The sequence below is a fragment of the Macaca fascicularis genome, chromosome 7 (genome assembly GCF_037993035.2).
Source record: "Macaca fascicularis isolate 582-1 chromosome 7, T2T-MFA8v1.1".
In the NCBI taxonomy this organism is placed as follows: Eukaryota; Metazoa; Chordata; class Mammalia; order Primates; family Cercopithecidae; genus Macaca; species Macaca fascicularis.
In genome coordinates this window covers 90,871,285-90,888,103 of record NC_088381.1, presented here as the reverse complement: position 1 = coordinate 90,888,103, position 16,819 = coordinate 90,871,285, and the positions used below count along the sequence as shown (strand labels likewise).

At 52.9% G+C, this 16,819-nt stretch overlaps 2 protein-coding genes across 5 annotated transcripts in view; both read left to right on the top strand.

Moving 5' to 3' along the window:
* The window catches only part of SLC7A8 (solute carrier family 7 member 8), a 60,133-nt gene extending 55,507 nt beyond the window's left edge, over window positions 1–4,626 (top strand). For all 4 annotated transcript variants that reach the window (XR_012415586.1, XR_012415587.1, XM_005560844.4 and 1 more), the window contains 3 exons: window positions 150–299; window positions 1,754–1,931; window positions 2,605–4,626. Coding sequence is in view for 2 of the 4 variants with exons in the window: in XM_005560844.4 (XP_005560901.3) it covers window positions 150–299; window positions 1,754–1,931; window positions 2,605–2,771 (495 nt within the window). In the remaining 2 variants the exon portion in view is untranslated. The remainder of the gene's footprint in view (window positions 1–149; window positions 300–1,753; window positions 1,932–2,604) is intronic.
* A 5,963-nt stretch (window positions 4,627–10,589) lies between these two features.
* CEBPE (CCAAT enhancer binding protein epsilon) lies at window positions 10,590–12,568 on the top strand. The gene is made up of 2 exons (XM_005560849.4): window positions 10,590–11,281; window positions 12,051–12,568. Exons 1-2 carry the CDS (start codon window positions 10,772–10,774, stop codon window positions 12,384–12,386), a joined length of 846 nt encoding a protein of 281 aa, XP_005560906.3. The 5' UTR covers window positions 10,590–10,771; the 3' UTR covers window positions 12,387–12,568.
* The last annotated feature ends 4,251 nt before the right edge of the window (window positions 12,569–16,819 follow it).

The following is a 16,819-nucleotide window of genomic DNA, read 5'->3' as shown; positions in this document are numbered from 1 at the left end:
GTTACTAGGGGAGGTTCTAAAGTCTCCATTTCGAGACATCCATTATACAATGGCATCGTCTGCCTGGAGGCTGGGGGACAGCCCCTAATCTATAATACCAGTCTCCGAATATCTTTTGGATCACTGATGAGCTCCTCCCACTTCCCCAGTGCATCTCCACCCTGCTGATGCTGGTCACCAGTGACATGTACACACTCATCAACTACGTGGGCTTCATCAACTACCTGTTCTATGGGGTCACGGTTGCTGGACAGATAGTCCTTCGCTGGAAGAAGCCTGATATCCCCCGCCCCATCAAGGTGAGAGAACCTCCCTTTGGGGTCCCCGCCCCTTCCTCTGTGGTTCTAGCTGCAGTTCAGATGTTTAAATCACCTCTCTTCTTAGCTGCTGACCACACATCATCATCTCTGATGGTAGCAGACCCTTTGGAAAGCAAGGGCCATTTGTGAATGGGACCATCATTTGTGTTCTCCACTGGGGATGAGATCGGAGCAGACTGTAGCTGGGGAATAAGTCAGATCAAATGTCACTTTCATCTTGACATTCCTTTGTTTCCTACCAGTCTAAGCCTTAAACTCCAGCTGACTTTTCAAGGTTCTCTTATCTCCCCAACACTTCCTCCTTGTCCCTCCAGATAGCTGGGTTCACTAGGTGCTGTGTCTCCATCCCAGAATACCTTTCCTCCTCCTATCTGCCCATCTACATTTTAACCATTTTCCAAATGCGCCTCAAGTACCTCCTCTTCCTTGAAGTTTTCTAGTCTACTGCAACCTTCCATGATCCTCTCTTTTTAAACTCCCATAGCCCTACACATATAGGGTGCTCAGTGAACCTAATATTGCTACAAGATATAACTCTGTGATAGAAATTAATGGGATTGCTCAGAACAAGACATGCTAGAGCATTATGAGTTCTCCAACAAATTAGAAGAATAGCATGTACTCCAGAGCTATTTGTACAATCCTATTCTAGAAACAGTGACTAGATGCTTCTAGAAGATCCTTCCAGCTGAAAAATCAAAGGCTCTCCAAATCTCTCAGTTCCTCACTGGCATTTCCACCACGATTTTCTACTCTCACTCTTAGAAAACCTGCTAGAGGGAAGAGGAGGCAGAATAATCCCAGGTCCCCACCACACACATCCCTTCTGAGCAAGGAAGACAAGGAAGAGAAAGGCAGCCGAATCAGGACTGCCCCTGGAGCCCTGAAGAGGATACTCTAGGGAACTCCCCACATGTGGCCCATAAGGAGCTGACATTTGCCATATTGTGCCCACATAAGGGCCCTGCATAGAAGTGGGCGAGGACCAGGGAGCCTGAGTGATTAGAATCGTCTCCTGCCTGCACTTTGTGCATTGCCACACCTCCCCTCCACCCTAGGACCTCAGCAGACGCACCCATGTGCCAGCAAGCTTCTCCATCCCTATGGGCTTCTCTGGCTGCCACAGGCACATGGCATGCATGATGAGGCCTTGTCTAATCACACCCAGGATCGAGGACATGGGCAAGGAGGGTCCTTTCCTCCCTAGCTCCTCCCCATCCTCTTCCTGTCTGACCATCCATGTTCATCAACATTTGTTCATATAGCCCCTGCCCTATCAGGGGTGAGTGTGGGACCACAGAGTTGAGGGAAGCCCAGCCTTTACCCTTGAGGATGTGTCTCTGTGGGTGAAGAAGAGAGAGAATGCCTCAGTCCCTAGTCCTGGGGGCCGCGGGGCCTACACAGTTCACATGCCTCATGCTTCTGCTCCACAGATCAACCTGCTGTTCCCCATCATCTATTTGCTGTTCTGGGCCTTCCTGCTGGTCTTCAGCCTGTGGTCAGAGCCGGTGGTGTGTGGCATTGGCCTGGCCATCATGCTGACAGGAGTGCCTGTCTATTTCCTGGGTGTTTACTGGCAACACAAGCCCAAGTGTTTCAGTGACTTCATTGGTGAGTTGTTGGAGGCTCTGGCTGGCTTGAGGGCCTCCTAGGCTGGAATGCAGTGGTCAGTGATGGGGTGGGGGAGCCACCAGGGCCAGGAGACCTAGGCTCGCCTTCTCCTTAGTCCACAGAGCTCTGGAGGAGTCCAGAGCAGGGAAAGCAGATGCCTTTTCCCAGAGACCTCTGAGGGAGGAGAACAGCTGGCATTTCCATACAGACCTTAGACCTGCAAGAATAGGCAACCTGGGCTGGGCACAGTGGCTCACACCTGTAATCCCAGCACTTTGGGAGGCTGAGACAGAAGATCACTTGAGCCCAGGAGTTTGAGACCAGCCTGGCCAATATAGCAAGACCCCATCTCTATTATTAAAAATTTAAAAATTAAATAGGCAACCTATCAGCCATCCTGTGAGAGCTGCCCCAAGCTGGGTGGAGACCAGCGGAGACCCTGGACTTGGGGGTCAGTGGGCACAGGGAAGGTGGAAGGCCTGGGCCTTCATGAGCAAGGAGCAGCCGGCGGGAGATGCAGGAGGCAGACCAGGTGGAAAGGATTCTCCTCAAGCACTGACTGCTCTGAAGAGGCAGAACTTGGAGCAGGAGAGCTGGGAAGGGCCGGGGCCGCTTGGCCAGGTTGGTGGGATGCTCAGCACCGGCCTGGTTTCTGTTTGATCTCTTCCTACAGAGCTGCTAACCCTGGTGAGCCAGAAGATGTGTGTGGTCGTGTACCCCGAGGCAGAGCAGGGCTCAGGGACAGAGAAGGCTAATGAGGACATGGAGGAGCAGCAGCAGCCCATGTACCAACCCACTCCCACCAAGGACAAGGACGTGGCGGGGCAGGCCCAGCCCTAAGGACCACCATTCCCTCAGCTGGCTACTCCCTCCTCCCTCCCCTTTTATCCTACCTCCCTGCCCTGGTCCCCCCAACACATGCAAGTACACACACACCCCTCTCTCTGCTTTTGTCAGGCAGTGGTAGGACTTCGGCGTGGGTAGTGAGAAATTGTAAACAAAACTCACATTCATACCCAAAGAACCAGTCTCTCGCCCCAGGGCCCATGTCCCAGGCCCCACTCCAGTGCTGCCCACACTCCCAGCTGCTGGAGGAGAGGGGAGATGCCAAGGTGCCAAGATGCCGGGCCACACCCTCAGCTGCTGCTTCAGGAACCAGAGCTCATTACTGCCTTCCCTCCCAGGGAGGCCCCTTCGGAGAGGAGAGGTGGCCACAGGGGCTGTGTTGCGGGGGCACAGGCTCAAGCAATTCTGTCCCCATCAAGGGGTCAGCTGGAGAGACCCAAGACCCTATCTCTTCACCAGGGACCCAAAATCCAAGGGGATGCTTCCCTCTGCCCTCTTTCCTGCCCCTCCCCATCATACCTGCACCCACCCCAGCCAGGGCTCCCTGTCCAGAATTCGGTTCTCCTCAGGACGCCAACTCCCAGAGCTAAGGACCAAGGAGAAGAACAGCCTCTCCACCCCCAAGCCAGGCGGTTGAGGAACATACTGAGAAAGGCTCAGATTGCAGAAACCCAGCCCTGCCCCTGCCTCCTGCATCCTGCCCCCAACATGGTGCCAAAGCTTCCAGAAGCCAAAAAAGCTTCTGATTTTTAATTTAGTGGGCATCTCTCTCAGCAACTCCACCTCCCCATCACAGGAAGGAGCAGTCCCCTGCTATCCCTACAGCCACTCCCAGCACGCCCGCACACAGCCAGCACCACCGCCCCCACCATGCCCTTCTCCTCTCTGGGCCTTGGCTTGGGACCGGGTGTGAAGGATCCCCAAGTCCTTCAGGCCTGAGATCAGAGCCAAATCAGCCTTAAGTCACCTCCCATCCAAGAACTTGGCCTAAAAATACTCCCCTATTTCTAACCCTCAGGACGGATCTGATATTAAATGCCTTCCCCGGGAGGAAGGGCGCTTTCCCCCTCCCCAGAGGTGCCCATTCCACACCCTGGGAGACTGGGGAGAGCATTGACTGAAGCCCAGTTCCTTTCCCGTCCGTCCTCAACTCCAGTAGCCCCCCACTCCTCTCAGGTCTCAGTGCCATGCCATCTTGGGGCAGGGTGAGAGGGCAGCGGCAGCAGGGCGCCCGCTCTGGAGGTCCTCAAAAAAGGCCCTCCTCTGTGGCTGGCGGCCTCTGACCTTTCCCTGGGCTCCAATGGAAGGCCATGGAGTTTGTCATGGGCCCTGCAACCTCCCCAGTCACTCCTGCTGCACTAAGGACTTAGGATCCTTTTATCACAAATCGGGATTCTCTCCCTCACCCCAGTTCTGTCTGCTTAAACTGGAATACACAGGAGCCCTTCCTGACCTGGGTGGTGTCTCCCAGCTTCCCCGCCCAGCCTGCCTGCCCCATAGTTGGTGAGATGCCGAGTTTGGTCTGAGTTGTGACCCCTTCAGCGTAGATGCCCGGCAGGCTGGGGTTGGCCCCTGGAGGGTCAGGGGACCATCTTCTTGTTCCCTCTTTTCTCATTCCTCCAACTTCCTCCCCTCCTTCAATTATTTTTTTGTAAAGTTGATGCCTTACTTTTTGGATAAATATTTTTGAAGCTGGTATTTCTATTTCTTTTGGATTTTTTTAAATGTAAGGTTGTTTTGGGGGGTGGAGTTAGAACCTTGATGATAATTTCTTTCGCTTGGTGTAGGTTTTAAGATTTGTTTTGTGGAGAGGTTTTTTCTTTTGATGTAATAAAATTTAAAACGGAAATGAAGTTGGTGGTGTTGATAATTAAGTAACCTTTTGAGACAGAGTCACCAGGCATTTCCTCTTAGGAGATCGTGCCAGGTTCCTTCCAGAATGCCATTCCTAAAAGCTCTTGCTCTCTGTAACTTCTAGCTATCGTAGGGACTCAGTACTAGTGCATTCAAACCACTGACTCTCATTCTGAACCAAAAACATCATCAAAAGACAAAAGTACAACAAATTTACAGATCTCAACTGTTTACTGTAATTCTGGAATCAGGCAACACTTCATTCCATTAAATAGAATACATGTTCCAAAGAGTTGAGCAGAAGAGGTTGGCTTTACAGACAGGAAAGGGCTGAAGAAAGCTGGTTAGTCACTTTTCAAAGTTGCTTTTCTTGGCTGGGCACAGTGGCTCACTCCTGTAATCCCAGCCCTTTGGGAGGCCGAGGAGGGAGGATCTCTTGAGCCCAGGAGTTTGAGACCAGCCTGGGCAACATAGCAAGACCTCATCTCTACAAAAGATAAAATTAGCTGGGCATGGTGGTATGTGCTTGTAGTCCCAGCTACTTGGGAGGCTGAGGCCGAAAGGAGGACAGGTTGAGCCTGGGAGGTTGAGGCCACAGTGAGCTGTGATTGCGCTACTGCACCTCCAACCTGGGCGGAAGAGCAAGCCCCTGTCTCAGAAACAAAGTTACTTTTCTTGTAAGGTGGGGACAGGGAGACAGAACAATAGAAAAATAACTGATTAGTTAATATCAGGATCCTTCAGGCTACCGTGTTTTGTGTAAAGATTAAAGCAGAGGGAACTTCATTATCATGCCCATTGAATATTGAAATTGACCTGTTTTAATTGGCTGTTATATCTCTCTCCTGATTTCTAGGCAGGTCAGATAACAACTTAGTTTAGATTTGGTGATGTGGAACTTTAGCATGGGGGATTCCATTTTGATTTTAGTCTGGTCTGTGGGGCCTAGAGCAGGAGCTTAGTCCAAAACCATGACCTTCTGTACTTTTTTATTTACCAACACTCACTCATTCCTTCTTGGAGTCACGAAGTATTACTAAGTTCCTGCTCTGTGCACCATAGTGAAAGCCTGCAGACTAACTGGGAAGAACTCAACACTGCCCAGGGTGAGAACGTGGGCAAGGGAGAGACAGCACCCAGCCAAGCTGAGGGAGGCAAAGGCAGACGTCCTCCCAAAGCTTGATCAGCAAAGGCTTCTCTCATCAGCACAGCCTGAGCCAAGTCTATGGGGCGAGTCAGGATCCGAGGAGCTTGATGGGAGGGCCTGGGAGGTAAGGCTAGGTTCACTCAGCTAGACAGAGCCATCTGAGAAGAAGAGTTAGCTCTAGGAGGAAGAGTAGGAGGACCATTGGACTAGGACAGGGAAAAAGGAAGAAGTCGTTAAGGTATGTACAAGTACTTCCTGGCGTTTTGGGTTAACTGCCAGAGGAAGTTGATGGGATTAGCCCCAGTCCTTGCTTTGTGTCCCTGTCTTTATGGGCTGCCTTCCTGGCTGCGTGTCCAGAGCCAGCACTGCTAGCAGATGTAGGGCAAGGGCGGGGAAAAGGGGGTGGTGGAGGGGCAGTGGTGTTAAGACATCACCCTTCACCATCTGGAACACTGTGAGGACAAGGCAGGCAAGATGCCGCCACTCCCAGTCCTGGCCTGATGCCAACACTCCTGCTTTGTGACTGTCATTCTTCCAGACAGGCTGGAAGCTCGCCATTCAACAGGGACGCCAAGCTGGGAGGCCGGCCACTAAACAGCTGTGTGTCCTTGGGCAAGTCACCTTACCTGCTTAGCATTTTAAGAGAGAGAGCTGGACCTAATCGTAAACAGTCCCTCAATCTTCCAATTTTAAGTTGTCCCAAAAGGCAGAGGCCAGTCTTTTCCAAGCCTCACATCTGCCCTTTGGGCCCCCCTTCCCCAGCACACACACCTTTTCTTTCCCTGGACTGCCCCAGGCTCCTTCCTATTGCCCCATTTGAGCAAGTCCTGTCCCTCATCCCTTCTCACTTCATGGAGGCACTTGTCCTTCAGGAGCACCCTCTCTTTCTGTGACACCTGCTGATCTTTTCAACCTGGTCAAATGGGCAAATGTGGGTCTCCTCCCAGGCAACAAACATTTACTTTTAACCTGGCCATTTCCCGTCTTAACCCTGTCAGTCGCTTTAATGCTAGGAATTTCACATGCTCTGAGTTTAGGGAATTTGGGAACATTTTGAAAGTCACTGAAATCGTAGCTGCTTATGCATTCATTTATTTAATGTGGTCACACAACAAATCTTTTTGTGACCATTCTGTCAAAGACTTTGCTATATGCTGTAGAAATAGTAAATTTTTTTCCTGATTTTTCTAAGTCAGCACAGACTTCAAATATTTTCTTCCATTGTCTTCATAAGGATATTCAGATGTGTCAACCTGCCTGTCCTTCTTTTTTTTTTTTTGAGACGGAGTCTAGCTTTATTGCCAGGTTGGAGTGCAGTGACGTGATCTTGGCTCACTACAACCTCCGCCTCCCAGGTTCAAGAGATTCTTCTGCCTCAGCCTCCAGAGTAGCCAGGATTACAGGCACGTGCCGCCACGCCCAGCTAATTTTTTTTTTTTTTAAGTACAGACGGGGTTTCACTATGTTAGCCAGGGTGGTCTTGATCTCCTGACCTCGTGATCCAAACGCCTCAGCCTCCCAAAGTGCTGGGATTACAAGTGCGAGCCACCGCACCCGGCCCTGTCCTTCATTTTAATTCAGGAAATGTGATCACCATAGTTGAAGAGGTCCAAAAGATGTAACTGACTCTACCCTCAAAAAGCAAATAGTTTGCTAGGGGAACAAAACCAAGGATATGCATGGCACACATATGTGTGCGCATCCTGGCTCCACAGACCACCCATGCCATGCTGGAACCACTGCCTGTGGGCCTTCCTGCTGGGCTGTGATCCCTATTGGCAAGGGCTAAAGCCAACACATCCCCAGACCCCGTGCAGTGCCTGGTACCTATGTGCTCAAAAATGTTCGTCAAACTGACGCACCACACCAGGCAGCAGGTAGTGAGTGTCAAGGAGACACAGATAAAACTGCAATGAGAGGTCAGAGGAAGAGAAGAAGGAGACTTTACATTTACTAAGACCAGTTGCATGACATACACTATGTTATTCACAGTTTAAATTAAACAACCCTATGAAGGAGGTATTACTACTGCCACTTTGCAAGGAAGATTAAGTAACTTGCCCAGAGTCATGGAGTTGGTTAGTGACAGAGGCCAGATTTGAGCCCAGTTCTCTCTTAACACTTCACAGCCATGCTCAGCTACCTTCCTACTGGGAAAGTCTTAATTCACCAAAAAAGTGGCACTGGAAGGAGGCCTGTTACAAAGTCACTAAGATAACAAACATGCATCATTTCAGTTCATCCAAACAGGTAGTAACTGCAGTGGCAAAGGAAAAATGATCCTGCTGACCCGGGAGAGCTTCTTTCCTCTCCTGAGCAAGCATCCCCCAGCCACTGACTGGCACTGCCCTCCCCACCTCCCCTTCCTGTCCAGAGCTCCCCCTACCCTACCCTGACATCCAGAGCCCTGCCTGCCCCAGCCAAACCCCTGTTACTGGGAAACACTGAGGTCAGCGTACCAGCAACGTCAGCACTAGCCGGGGAGGCCGGGGCAGAGATTTATCTCACCATGGCTAAAGCTGCTGACTTTCTCATTTCCTGCGGCTCTATTTACATACCTCCCACTTCCTCCTGCGCAGCTACTGATGCAGACTTCCCTCTCCCCATGGTGGCCAAATGAGGGCCAGGAAGGTTCTCCAAGTCACATAGCAACCCCTTCCCATCCCTTCAGCCAGAGATGAACCAGGCATCCTCCTTGGATGACCTTGGGCAGCTCAGCCTCTCAGCCTTGTTATCCTTGTTTATAAAGTAGGAATAAAAATACTGTCTGCCTTGCCTACCTTCCTGCATAACCCATAGGCAAAGAGCATGAAAAAGTGTATGTTTCAAGGATTGAAAAAGCATTAATGTATCAGAAAGCACAAGGCCTATTCATTATCATTATTTCAAAGTAGCGGAGGGGACAGAATTTCTCCTCATGGAGACAAGGCCCTGGACGCAGGACTTGCAAGCTGCTTATTCTCCCTAGAACTGCACTGCAAGACCCCATCCCAGCCAGGTCTCCTCTTCCTCCTTCCAGACCCCCCGCAGGAGCTTGCTGAGAGCCAGAGCTGTGAGAGGCTGCCCTCTGCTGTCCACCTGAGTCCGGACCACAGCAGCCCTCCAAGTCCGAAATATTGGGGCCAATATTGCCACCTGGTGGTCAACAGAAGCACTGCCACCAAACTGAGAGCTCAGCTTTGAAATGGAGAAATCTCCCTAATTCCTGACATCTGTCTCTGGGATGCACACAGATCTCCTCATACCAGGTCACTGTGCTTTCAGAGAAAGCATATCTGGCTGTGTCTCAAGTCATGCACAGACAGCATCTAGGGTAGGTGTTGGGGTAGGGAGGATGGAAGGAATATGCTAACCAGAATACACATTTTTAAAATTTTAATGTTCAATGCCACACACATCCTCTCTGCACTTGTCCCACTGGGGCCCACTCACAGTGACCCAGCCCTTGTTTGGCCCAACTTACAAAAACTTCTGGCCCCCCTGGGGCACCCAGAGTACTTGCTGGTCATAAAAGAGACAGTAACATTTCTATGTGCCCTTTCCTCCCCCCCACCCCCACCCCCCCCCCCTCCGCTGGACCTTTTGGAGATGAAATTCAACAGGTAAAAGCAGGACCTGAGCAGGTGTCTCTGAAAGGAGGCAGTTGGGAGTTCCCAAAGGAAAGAGAAAAGGGAAGAGGAGAGCCAGCACAGAACCAAGAATTGCAGATAGAGAGCCATGGGCTTCTCCTGGAGACCCTAAAACAGAGCCCCAGGAAGAGGTGATGACATAAGAGGCTTCTCAAACCTCACAAGAGGAAGTAGACCCAAGAGACACACATTGGAGATCAGAGAGCAGCCATGCAAAAGGAAAGACAGCAAACGAGCTGCAGCAAGCTCCTGAGCCCTGCAGCCCAGGGCACAGGAAACCAGAGGCAGAGCCTCAGGCCCAGGGTGAGGGGCAAAGCGCCAGCCTGAGCCTCTTGCAGCAGAGAACAGCTGGAAGAGAGAAGTGCTGGAGCCACCGGAGGATTATGACTGTCTATTCCAAGGGCAGCAGCCTGCCTGGGCCTGCAGTGCAAGGCCCAAGTCCTGACCAGGTGCTTCAACCAAGCCCAGGGAGTTAGGAACTGTGCCAGGCTGCTACAGGTAGCTGGGGCTGGAAACATACTCATATTTGGGCTATTGCACAGCCCCTGTGCAAAAACCTAGCAAATGAGCGTACTCTCTCCAGCACCATGCAGGCTCCCATGTATAGCTTATTCCTAGGACCTATCACTACTCCCCAGACCCCTCAAAAACAAACCAAAACAAAACAAAACCCTGGCCTACACTCAGAGAATGCTCTGGGAGGTGAGGCCACAAAAGAAACTGTCTCCTGGGAGTAGGTGGAGCCCAGCATCAGGGGAGAGCCAGAGGAAGGCATGTCAAGGGAGGAGCTGAGACCCAACTGAGGGTCGGCACTGGAAGAGGGCTTTCTTCACTCTAACCTGGAACCTCATTCTGCATAGAACTTTTTCACAGTTGGAGGGAGGAGGACGCTCAGAGTAGGGTGTTGCCCTTGGTGAGGATTTGGAGTCCCCTGGGCTCAGGAGGGAGTGGACAGGCATTCCCAGAAGCATCAGCTTCTGGCATCTCCAGAACCCTGGCTTGGACCCTGACCAAGGAGTGTCCCCAACTGCTGAATAGGCCAGGAGTCGCCTTTCTCTAAGGCTTACATCTCTCCCTCTGGGGTGTGTCCTGCCCCTCCCTGAGTCACCCCAAGGGGAGAGAGGGGAAAAAAGGGAAGAGAAGAGAGGCATTGACTACAGAGGAAGGAAAAGGAAGCAGAGCAGAGGGGGGAGAGAGGCCACACAGGAGTGGGTGACAGAGGAGACTGCAGAGGGCAGGTCTAGGGCAGGAGATCGAGAGAGGGCAGGCCCAGGTCAGGAGGAGGTAGAGAGAGGGCAACCCGAGCACCCCAAGGGGTGCCTCAAGAGCAGGTGGGGGCGGGGAGCCGAGGGGGCGGGCCGGCCATGTCCCACGGGACCTACTACGAGTGTGAGCCCCGGGGCGGCCAGCAGCCACTTGAGTTCTCAGGGGGCCGAGCTGGGCCCGGGGATCTGGGGGACATGTGTGAGCATGAGGCCTCCATTGACCTCTCTGCCTACATCGAGTCTGGGGAAGAGCAGCTTCTCTCCGATCTCTTTGCGGTGAAGCCAGCGCCTGAGGCCAGAGGCCTCAAGGGCCCCGGAACCCCTGCCTTCCCCCACTACTTGCCGCCTGACCCTCGGCCCTTTGCCTACCCTCCACATACCTTCGGCCCAGACAGGAAGGCGCTGGGGCCTGGCATCTACAGCAACCCAGGGAGCTACGACCCCAGGGCTGTGGCGGTGAAGGAGGAGCCCCGGGGGCCAGAGGGCAGCCGAGCTGCCAGCCGAGGCGGCTACAATCCCCTGCAGTACCAAGTGGCACACTGTGGGCAGACAGCCATGCACCTGCCCCCAACCCTGGCAGCACCCGGCCAGCCTCTGCGCGTTCTCAAGGTAAGAGCAGGTCAGCCCTCCTCCCTCCTGCCCCGGGCTGGAGAGGCTGGTGTGGACAGGACCCTGTGCCCCTGCTCACGCTGCTGAGTCTGTGCTTGGTGTTGCTCTGTGAAATGAACCCAACCCACAGTCCTCTGTGCTCACACCGCACCATGACCTCCCTTTCCTTCTCTGTGAATTCATTCCCACCCTGAATCCCCACCATGTCCCAAAGACCCTGCGGCAAGCTGGCCTACCTTGATCTCAGGCCCCCCACCACCAGCCTCTCTGCTGCTCACCATGCCCCCTCCTCTTGTTTCTCTGCCGCCTGCTTCTGTAAGAAATGTCTGCTGGTCATAGAACAGGAGACTCAAGACAGATTGAGGGAAAGTGTACTCAGAAAGTGTGAGAACATTGGCTGGGTGCAGCGGCTCATGCCTGTAATCCCAGCGCTTTGCGAGGCCAAAGCAGGACGGTCGCTTAAGGCCAGGAGTTGGAGACCAGCCTGGGCAACATAGCAAGGCTCCATCTTTACAAAAAAGAAGAAAGAAAGAAAGCGTGAGGACGTGAAAGGGAGTTTTGGTCTCAAGCAGAGAACCCTGTGCATCTGGGTCACCATCTCCCAGAAGCAGGGTGATGATAGTTTTGACCTGAGAGACAGGAGCTGGCTCTGAGTCCTGTATTCCTTCGATGCAGCAAGTGTGCCCTGGCTGCAGAGATTCTCGTCCCGCCTTCGCTCTGCCTCCTGGCCAGCCCTCACCTCTCCGTCTCTCCGTGCCTTCCCCTCCAGGCCCCTTTGGCCACTGCCGCACCGCCCTGCAGTCCCCTCCTGAAGGCGCCCTCCCCCGCTGGCCCCTTACACAAGGGCAAGAAGGCAGTGAACAAAGATAGCCTTGAGTACCGGCTGAGGCGGGAGCGCAACAACATCGCCGTGCGCAAGAGCCGGGACAAGGCCAAGAGGCGCATTTTGGAGACGCAGCAGAAGGTGCTGGAGTACATGGCAGAGAACGAGCGCCTCCGCAGCCGCGTGGAGCAGCTCACCCAGGAGCTAGACACCCTCCGCAACCTCTTCCGCCAGATCCCTGAGGCGGCCAACCTCATCAAGGGCGTGGGGGGCTGCAGCTGAGTCTGGCTGGTGGACTTTGGGCACCAGGCTCCGTGGCACGGCCTGACTCTGCGAACCCCCATCCTGCTGGGGGCCTAGAACCCTGAGACATAGACCATGGATAAATGGCAACCGGGGTGGCAAGGAAGGGCAGGACCCAGCATAATGATTATGTGGCTGAATAAAGTTGCACTGTGACTGGGTGTTGGGACTGTTGGCTCTGTGTGTGTGTGTGTGTGTGTGTGTGTGTGTGTGTGTGTGTGTGTGTGTGTGTGTGTGTGTGATGGAGGACCCTGGGGACAGAGGATGCATGTGGCTAGGTCTGCACCTCTTGTTTCCATATCCAAATGGACATGTGGAAACACAGACATGCTGTCCACAGCCAGCCCCCTACATGCTACACAACCAGACCATGTATCTGCCACTCTGCTTTTCTCTCCCTGACATCCCCATCACCCGCTTCTGTGATCTGAAGGCACATCCCCGCCCCCCGCAGGACCTGGAGCAACCTTTGTATGCTCTGCTAACAAAGATCTGTAGCTTGTAGGGAGATCCTGGCACCACACAGTCCTTCATGCCCAGGCCTGCGGCTCCCAGGTCCACCCTCTCTCACCTCGAAGTATAGGTCTGGGAGCTCCTGCCCCAGGTGACCACAGGAAAATTCCTGATGGCTCTGCCATATTTATGGTCCCTTGATCCAGCCTGCCATCTCTTCTCTCCAGTTCCGATGCCTCAGTCTACCAGATGGACACCCTCCCAATGCTGCTCCCACCTACTCATTTCCATCCTTTGTCCCTCATCCCTGGGGCTCCAGTTCCGTAAAGCTTGAGAATTGAGTGCATGGGACAGGAATCAGTTGGGAGAGACCTGGAAAGCGGATTTGTGTATGAGAACACTGGTAATGAGAAGGAGGATGACAATCTGCCTGTGCCAGGGACACCCCTCACTCAAAGCAGCATTTTCTTTGGCATTGGACTCCAGCCTAAGAGACAGATGGTACAGTAATTAAGAGCCTCAGTTTGAATCATACTCTGCTACTTACTAGCTGTGAGCCTTCAGCCATTACTTCTCTCTGTGCCTCGGTTTCCTCATCTGCAAAATGGTAGCAATATTCGTACCCACTCTGTAGTGTTATATTCATAGAAAAAGAAAACTTTGCATGTAATAAGCATATTTATGATGATTCCTCCATTTTGCTGGAACTGAAAAGACCTCTGAGATCTCATCTAAACTCATTTTGTAGGTAAGAAAACAGGCCGCAAAGAGGGGAAGGGACTTACCTGGAGTCACACAATTGTTTAGAGGCAGAACCAAAATTAGCTCCATAAAATCACAGATCTCAAGATGTGCTGGAAGAGACCTCAAGAGATCATCGGCTCTGCCCTCAGACCAGCAAGATAGGGTGAGCCACATTTTATAGATAAAGCAGTTGAGGGCCAGAGGGGGTAAGAGGCTTCTCCTGACACTCACTGAGTCCCTTTGCTGCCTCGGTACATGGTACCTCTCTCTCTACTCCGTGCGACACTCTCCTCACGGATACTCAGTTTGAGTGTCACATGAATCACATTCAGTAAAGAACAGTGCTCAACAGTATCAGGGAGCCAGGGACAGATTAAGGACTTGTTAAAGTCTCTCCTAGGCCAGTGCTGGGAAAGCCTGAGTCAGACATCAAGGAATAATTTTCTGAGAGGGCAAGAGACTGGTGTCTGGATCATCCCAGATCTCTCTCCCTTCTTCAAATCTCCAGCAGTAGAGCCCTCCCACACCTCGGGCATCTGTGTGTGACATGTCTATCTTGCCCAGGACTCAGTCCTTTTCCTGCTTTTGCCCCTGTGTCTCTCGGGCACCATCTCTCCTACCTCTGTGTCCTGGAGGCCCGTGCCCCAGGTCTGGTTTGGAGGGACAGAGCTGAACCTTCAGTGTAGGGACTGATGGGAGCTTCCTGAGTTTGGAAGGAGGGGAGGTACCAGTCTCTGTGGGCACCTGGGAGAATCCTCACACCTTCCTTTCAGCCCAGGGGGATAGGTTGCATAAGGCAGGTTTGTACAGAACATGGTAAATGACTCAACCTCCGGATTTCCTCCTCTCAGCTCAAGACCACTGTCCCTTGACGTACTTTCAAGGTTCTGGGTGATGGGACCTGGCTTGCTTCAGCATCAAGCCCAGGCTTCGTTCCCACAGCTCTGAATTGTATCTCCTCTCAGGCCCCCACTCACTCCGTCAGGTCCTCAGGGCCGGTGCCTAGTGGAGCCTTCCTGACTGGTACCCAGTCTGGAGGAGTCACATCCCCATCTCCCCACTGCGATCCCAGCGTGACGTGCAGCAGCTGAACACATCCCAATCCTTTGCGTCAGATCATATTCCAGGGGGATGAGTCAGAGCCAGAGGGCACACTTCCTGAAGGAGGCTTTCCATCTGACCTCAATTGGTTTTGGCCAACATAACTTACTCAACAAGTATTTGTTGAGTATCTTTTCTGGAAATGAGACAAGTTCTCAGCAGGAGTAGGAAGAAAAAGTCAATAAACAAGTGTGTTGAATGTCTTCCTTTGTCCCTCCAGAACCCTCTCCACCCTTCATCACCCTACACAGTCCCCAGGTGGATGCCTCCCTACATCAACCAGCTTCTCAGGGGGTGCGGGTGAGACTGGCAGGAGGAGAGTGATGGGAGCCCCCTGCTGACCGGCGCTCTCCACAGTCCCTCCCAGAGGATTCCAGGCCCTCAGGCCCCCATACTGGGCTAGCCCAGGGGACTTCACCACTCCAGGAACTTTCCCCGGATACTATTGGTTCACATCTTCATAAAGCACCTTAATTAACTTCTCCTGCTTACTCAATTTGAATAGCCCATTGGGGAAACCAAATAAACCAACAGATAGGGAGGCTATTTTAGCTGGGGTGGCCAGGAAAGGTCTCTCTGAGGAAATGACATTTCAACTGAAACTTGAAAAAATTTGAGAAGGAGGCAGGTATGTCTTGAGAGTAAGGGTGAACAGAGGGAAGGGTAAATGCAAAAGCCCTAAGGTGACCAAGAAAAAGGAAGCCAGGAGTGGATGCTGAATGAAAGAAGGAAGGAGAGGATAAGTAAGAAAAAGATGCACCTTCCCTCCAGAATGGGGCTCCAGGGGTTGCAAATGACTATTTTCATTCCCTCCGTCAAGAAGGATGGTACCTAAGAAGCTGGGGGAGGTGGAGAGCAGGGTTCTCTCTGCCCCTGGATTCAGCTTCCCTGCCCCTTGGTCCTCCTGTCACCTTCACCACAGTAAGGCTGTCACCACTGGGGAAGGAGATGATAGAAAGGAGCCCGGGGAAGGGCAGTTAGCCAAACCCTGCCTGGGGAAATGCACCAGGACCGGTGAAAACCAGCAAATCAAGGTCCAAACAGCACACACAAGCAGTCCTATTGCTTCAGCACCCACAGCTCAGGCCCACTTTTCTTTCTGGAGCAGAACTGGGGAGCAGAATGAGAATCCTGAGCTGAGAGACAGGATCTTAGGCCACAGGGAAGCTGCAGAGGAGAAGGCAGACAGTGGGGAGACACTGCAGAGGGAGGAAGCTGCCCAAGGTGAGTCTGCCAAGGTCAGTCAGCAGCGGTGGTGGCTTGTGAAAGCTGCCCCCACCCCCCTGCTCGGTGCACACCTCCCCACCCCTCTACACAGATTGCCACATGTCTGGGCCCCCAGGGCCCCCATCCCAGTGTTGCAAGATCCCGGTTGGGGTTGTGGGTGGAAAGGGGCCTCTTCACCTCCACCCCCTACCCTGCTCCAAGCCAGTGAGGGGACTATGGGATGAAGGGGGCTGTTCAGGAGACACCGAGGCAACAACAGGCAGGGCTGGCTGAGGGCCTGTGCGTCTCCTCTCAGACAGGCCAGTCACTTCCCGTCACCCTCACCAGCCCCCCGCAGGCAGACCCCTCCTCCCAAGACTCAGCATGGGCTGCTCCAAAATGGGAGTAGTCCAAGCTGGACAGAACCCCTGGTTGGCCTCTGTCAGCTGCTTCCATAACCAGGCCTGGCCTAGCCTCAGAAAACCTCAGTGGCACATGAGAAATTCTCCCCAAGGGGAGAGGCTGGGGGTTTTCAGAGGAAAATGGCTGCAACTTAACTTTACCAAAATGGCCATCAGTTCTGACTTCAGAAAGCAGTGGAAAGGTCCCAGGGCCTGGGAAGGGGCAGGCTTCCTGATAGAGAGAGACCCGCCACAGAGCTGCAGCCTCTTGCTTCTCTTTTATTATTTATTTATTTTAGGTCCAGGGACAGACTAGATTTTTCCCTTAGATTTGCTTCCCTTTTAGAAGAAACAGGGCTCTGGGGGTAGGTAGAGGCAAGCCACACGTCGAATGGATCCATCCCCTATGCCCCATGAGCTAAGCTTCACCCTGGAGTCCTAAACTGTCCAAGCCCCTATTGCCCCGCTCCCACACCTAGCACTGTCACCCCTGGCCAGGCTATCCAA

What these genes read in the sequence shown, in the direction of transcription:
- CEBPE (XM_005560849.4), top strand. Translation starts at nt 10,772, where the DNA reads ATGTCCCACGGGACCTACTACGAGTGTGAGCCCCGGGGCGGCCAGCAG. An exon ending in AGCCTCTGCGCGTTCTCAAG is followed by an intron (nt 11,282 to 12,050) that starts GTAAGAGCAGGT and finishes CTTCCCCTCCAG; the next exon opens with GCCCCTTTGGCCACTGCCGC.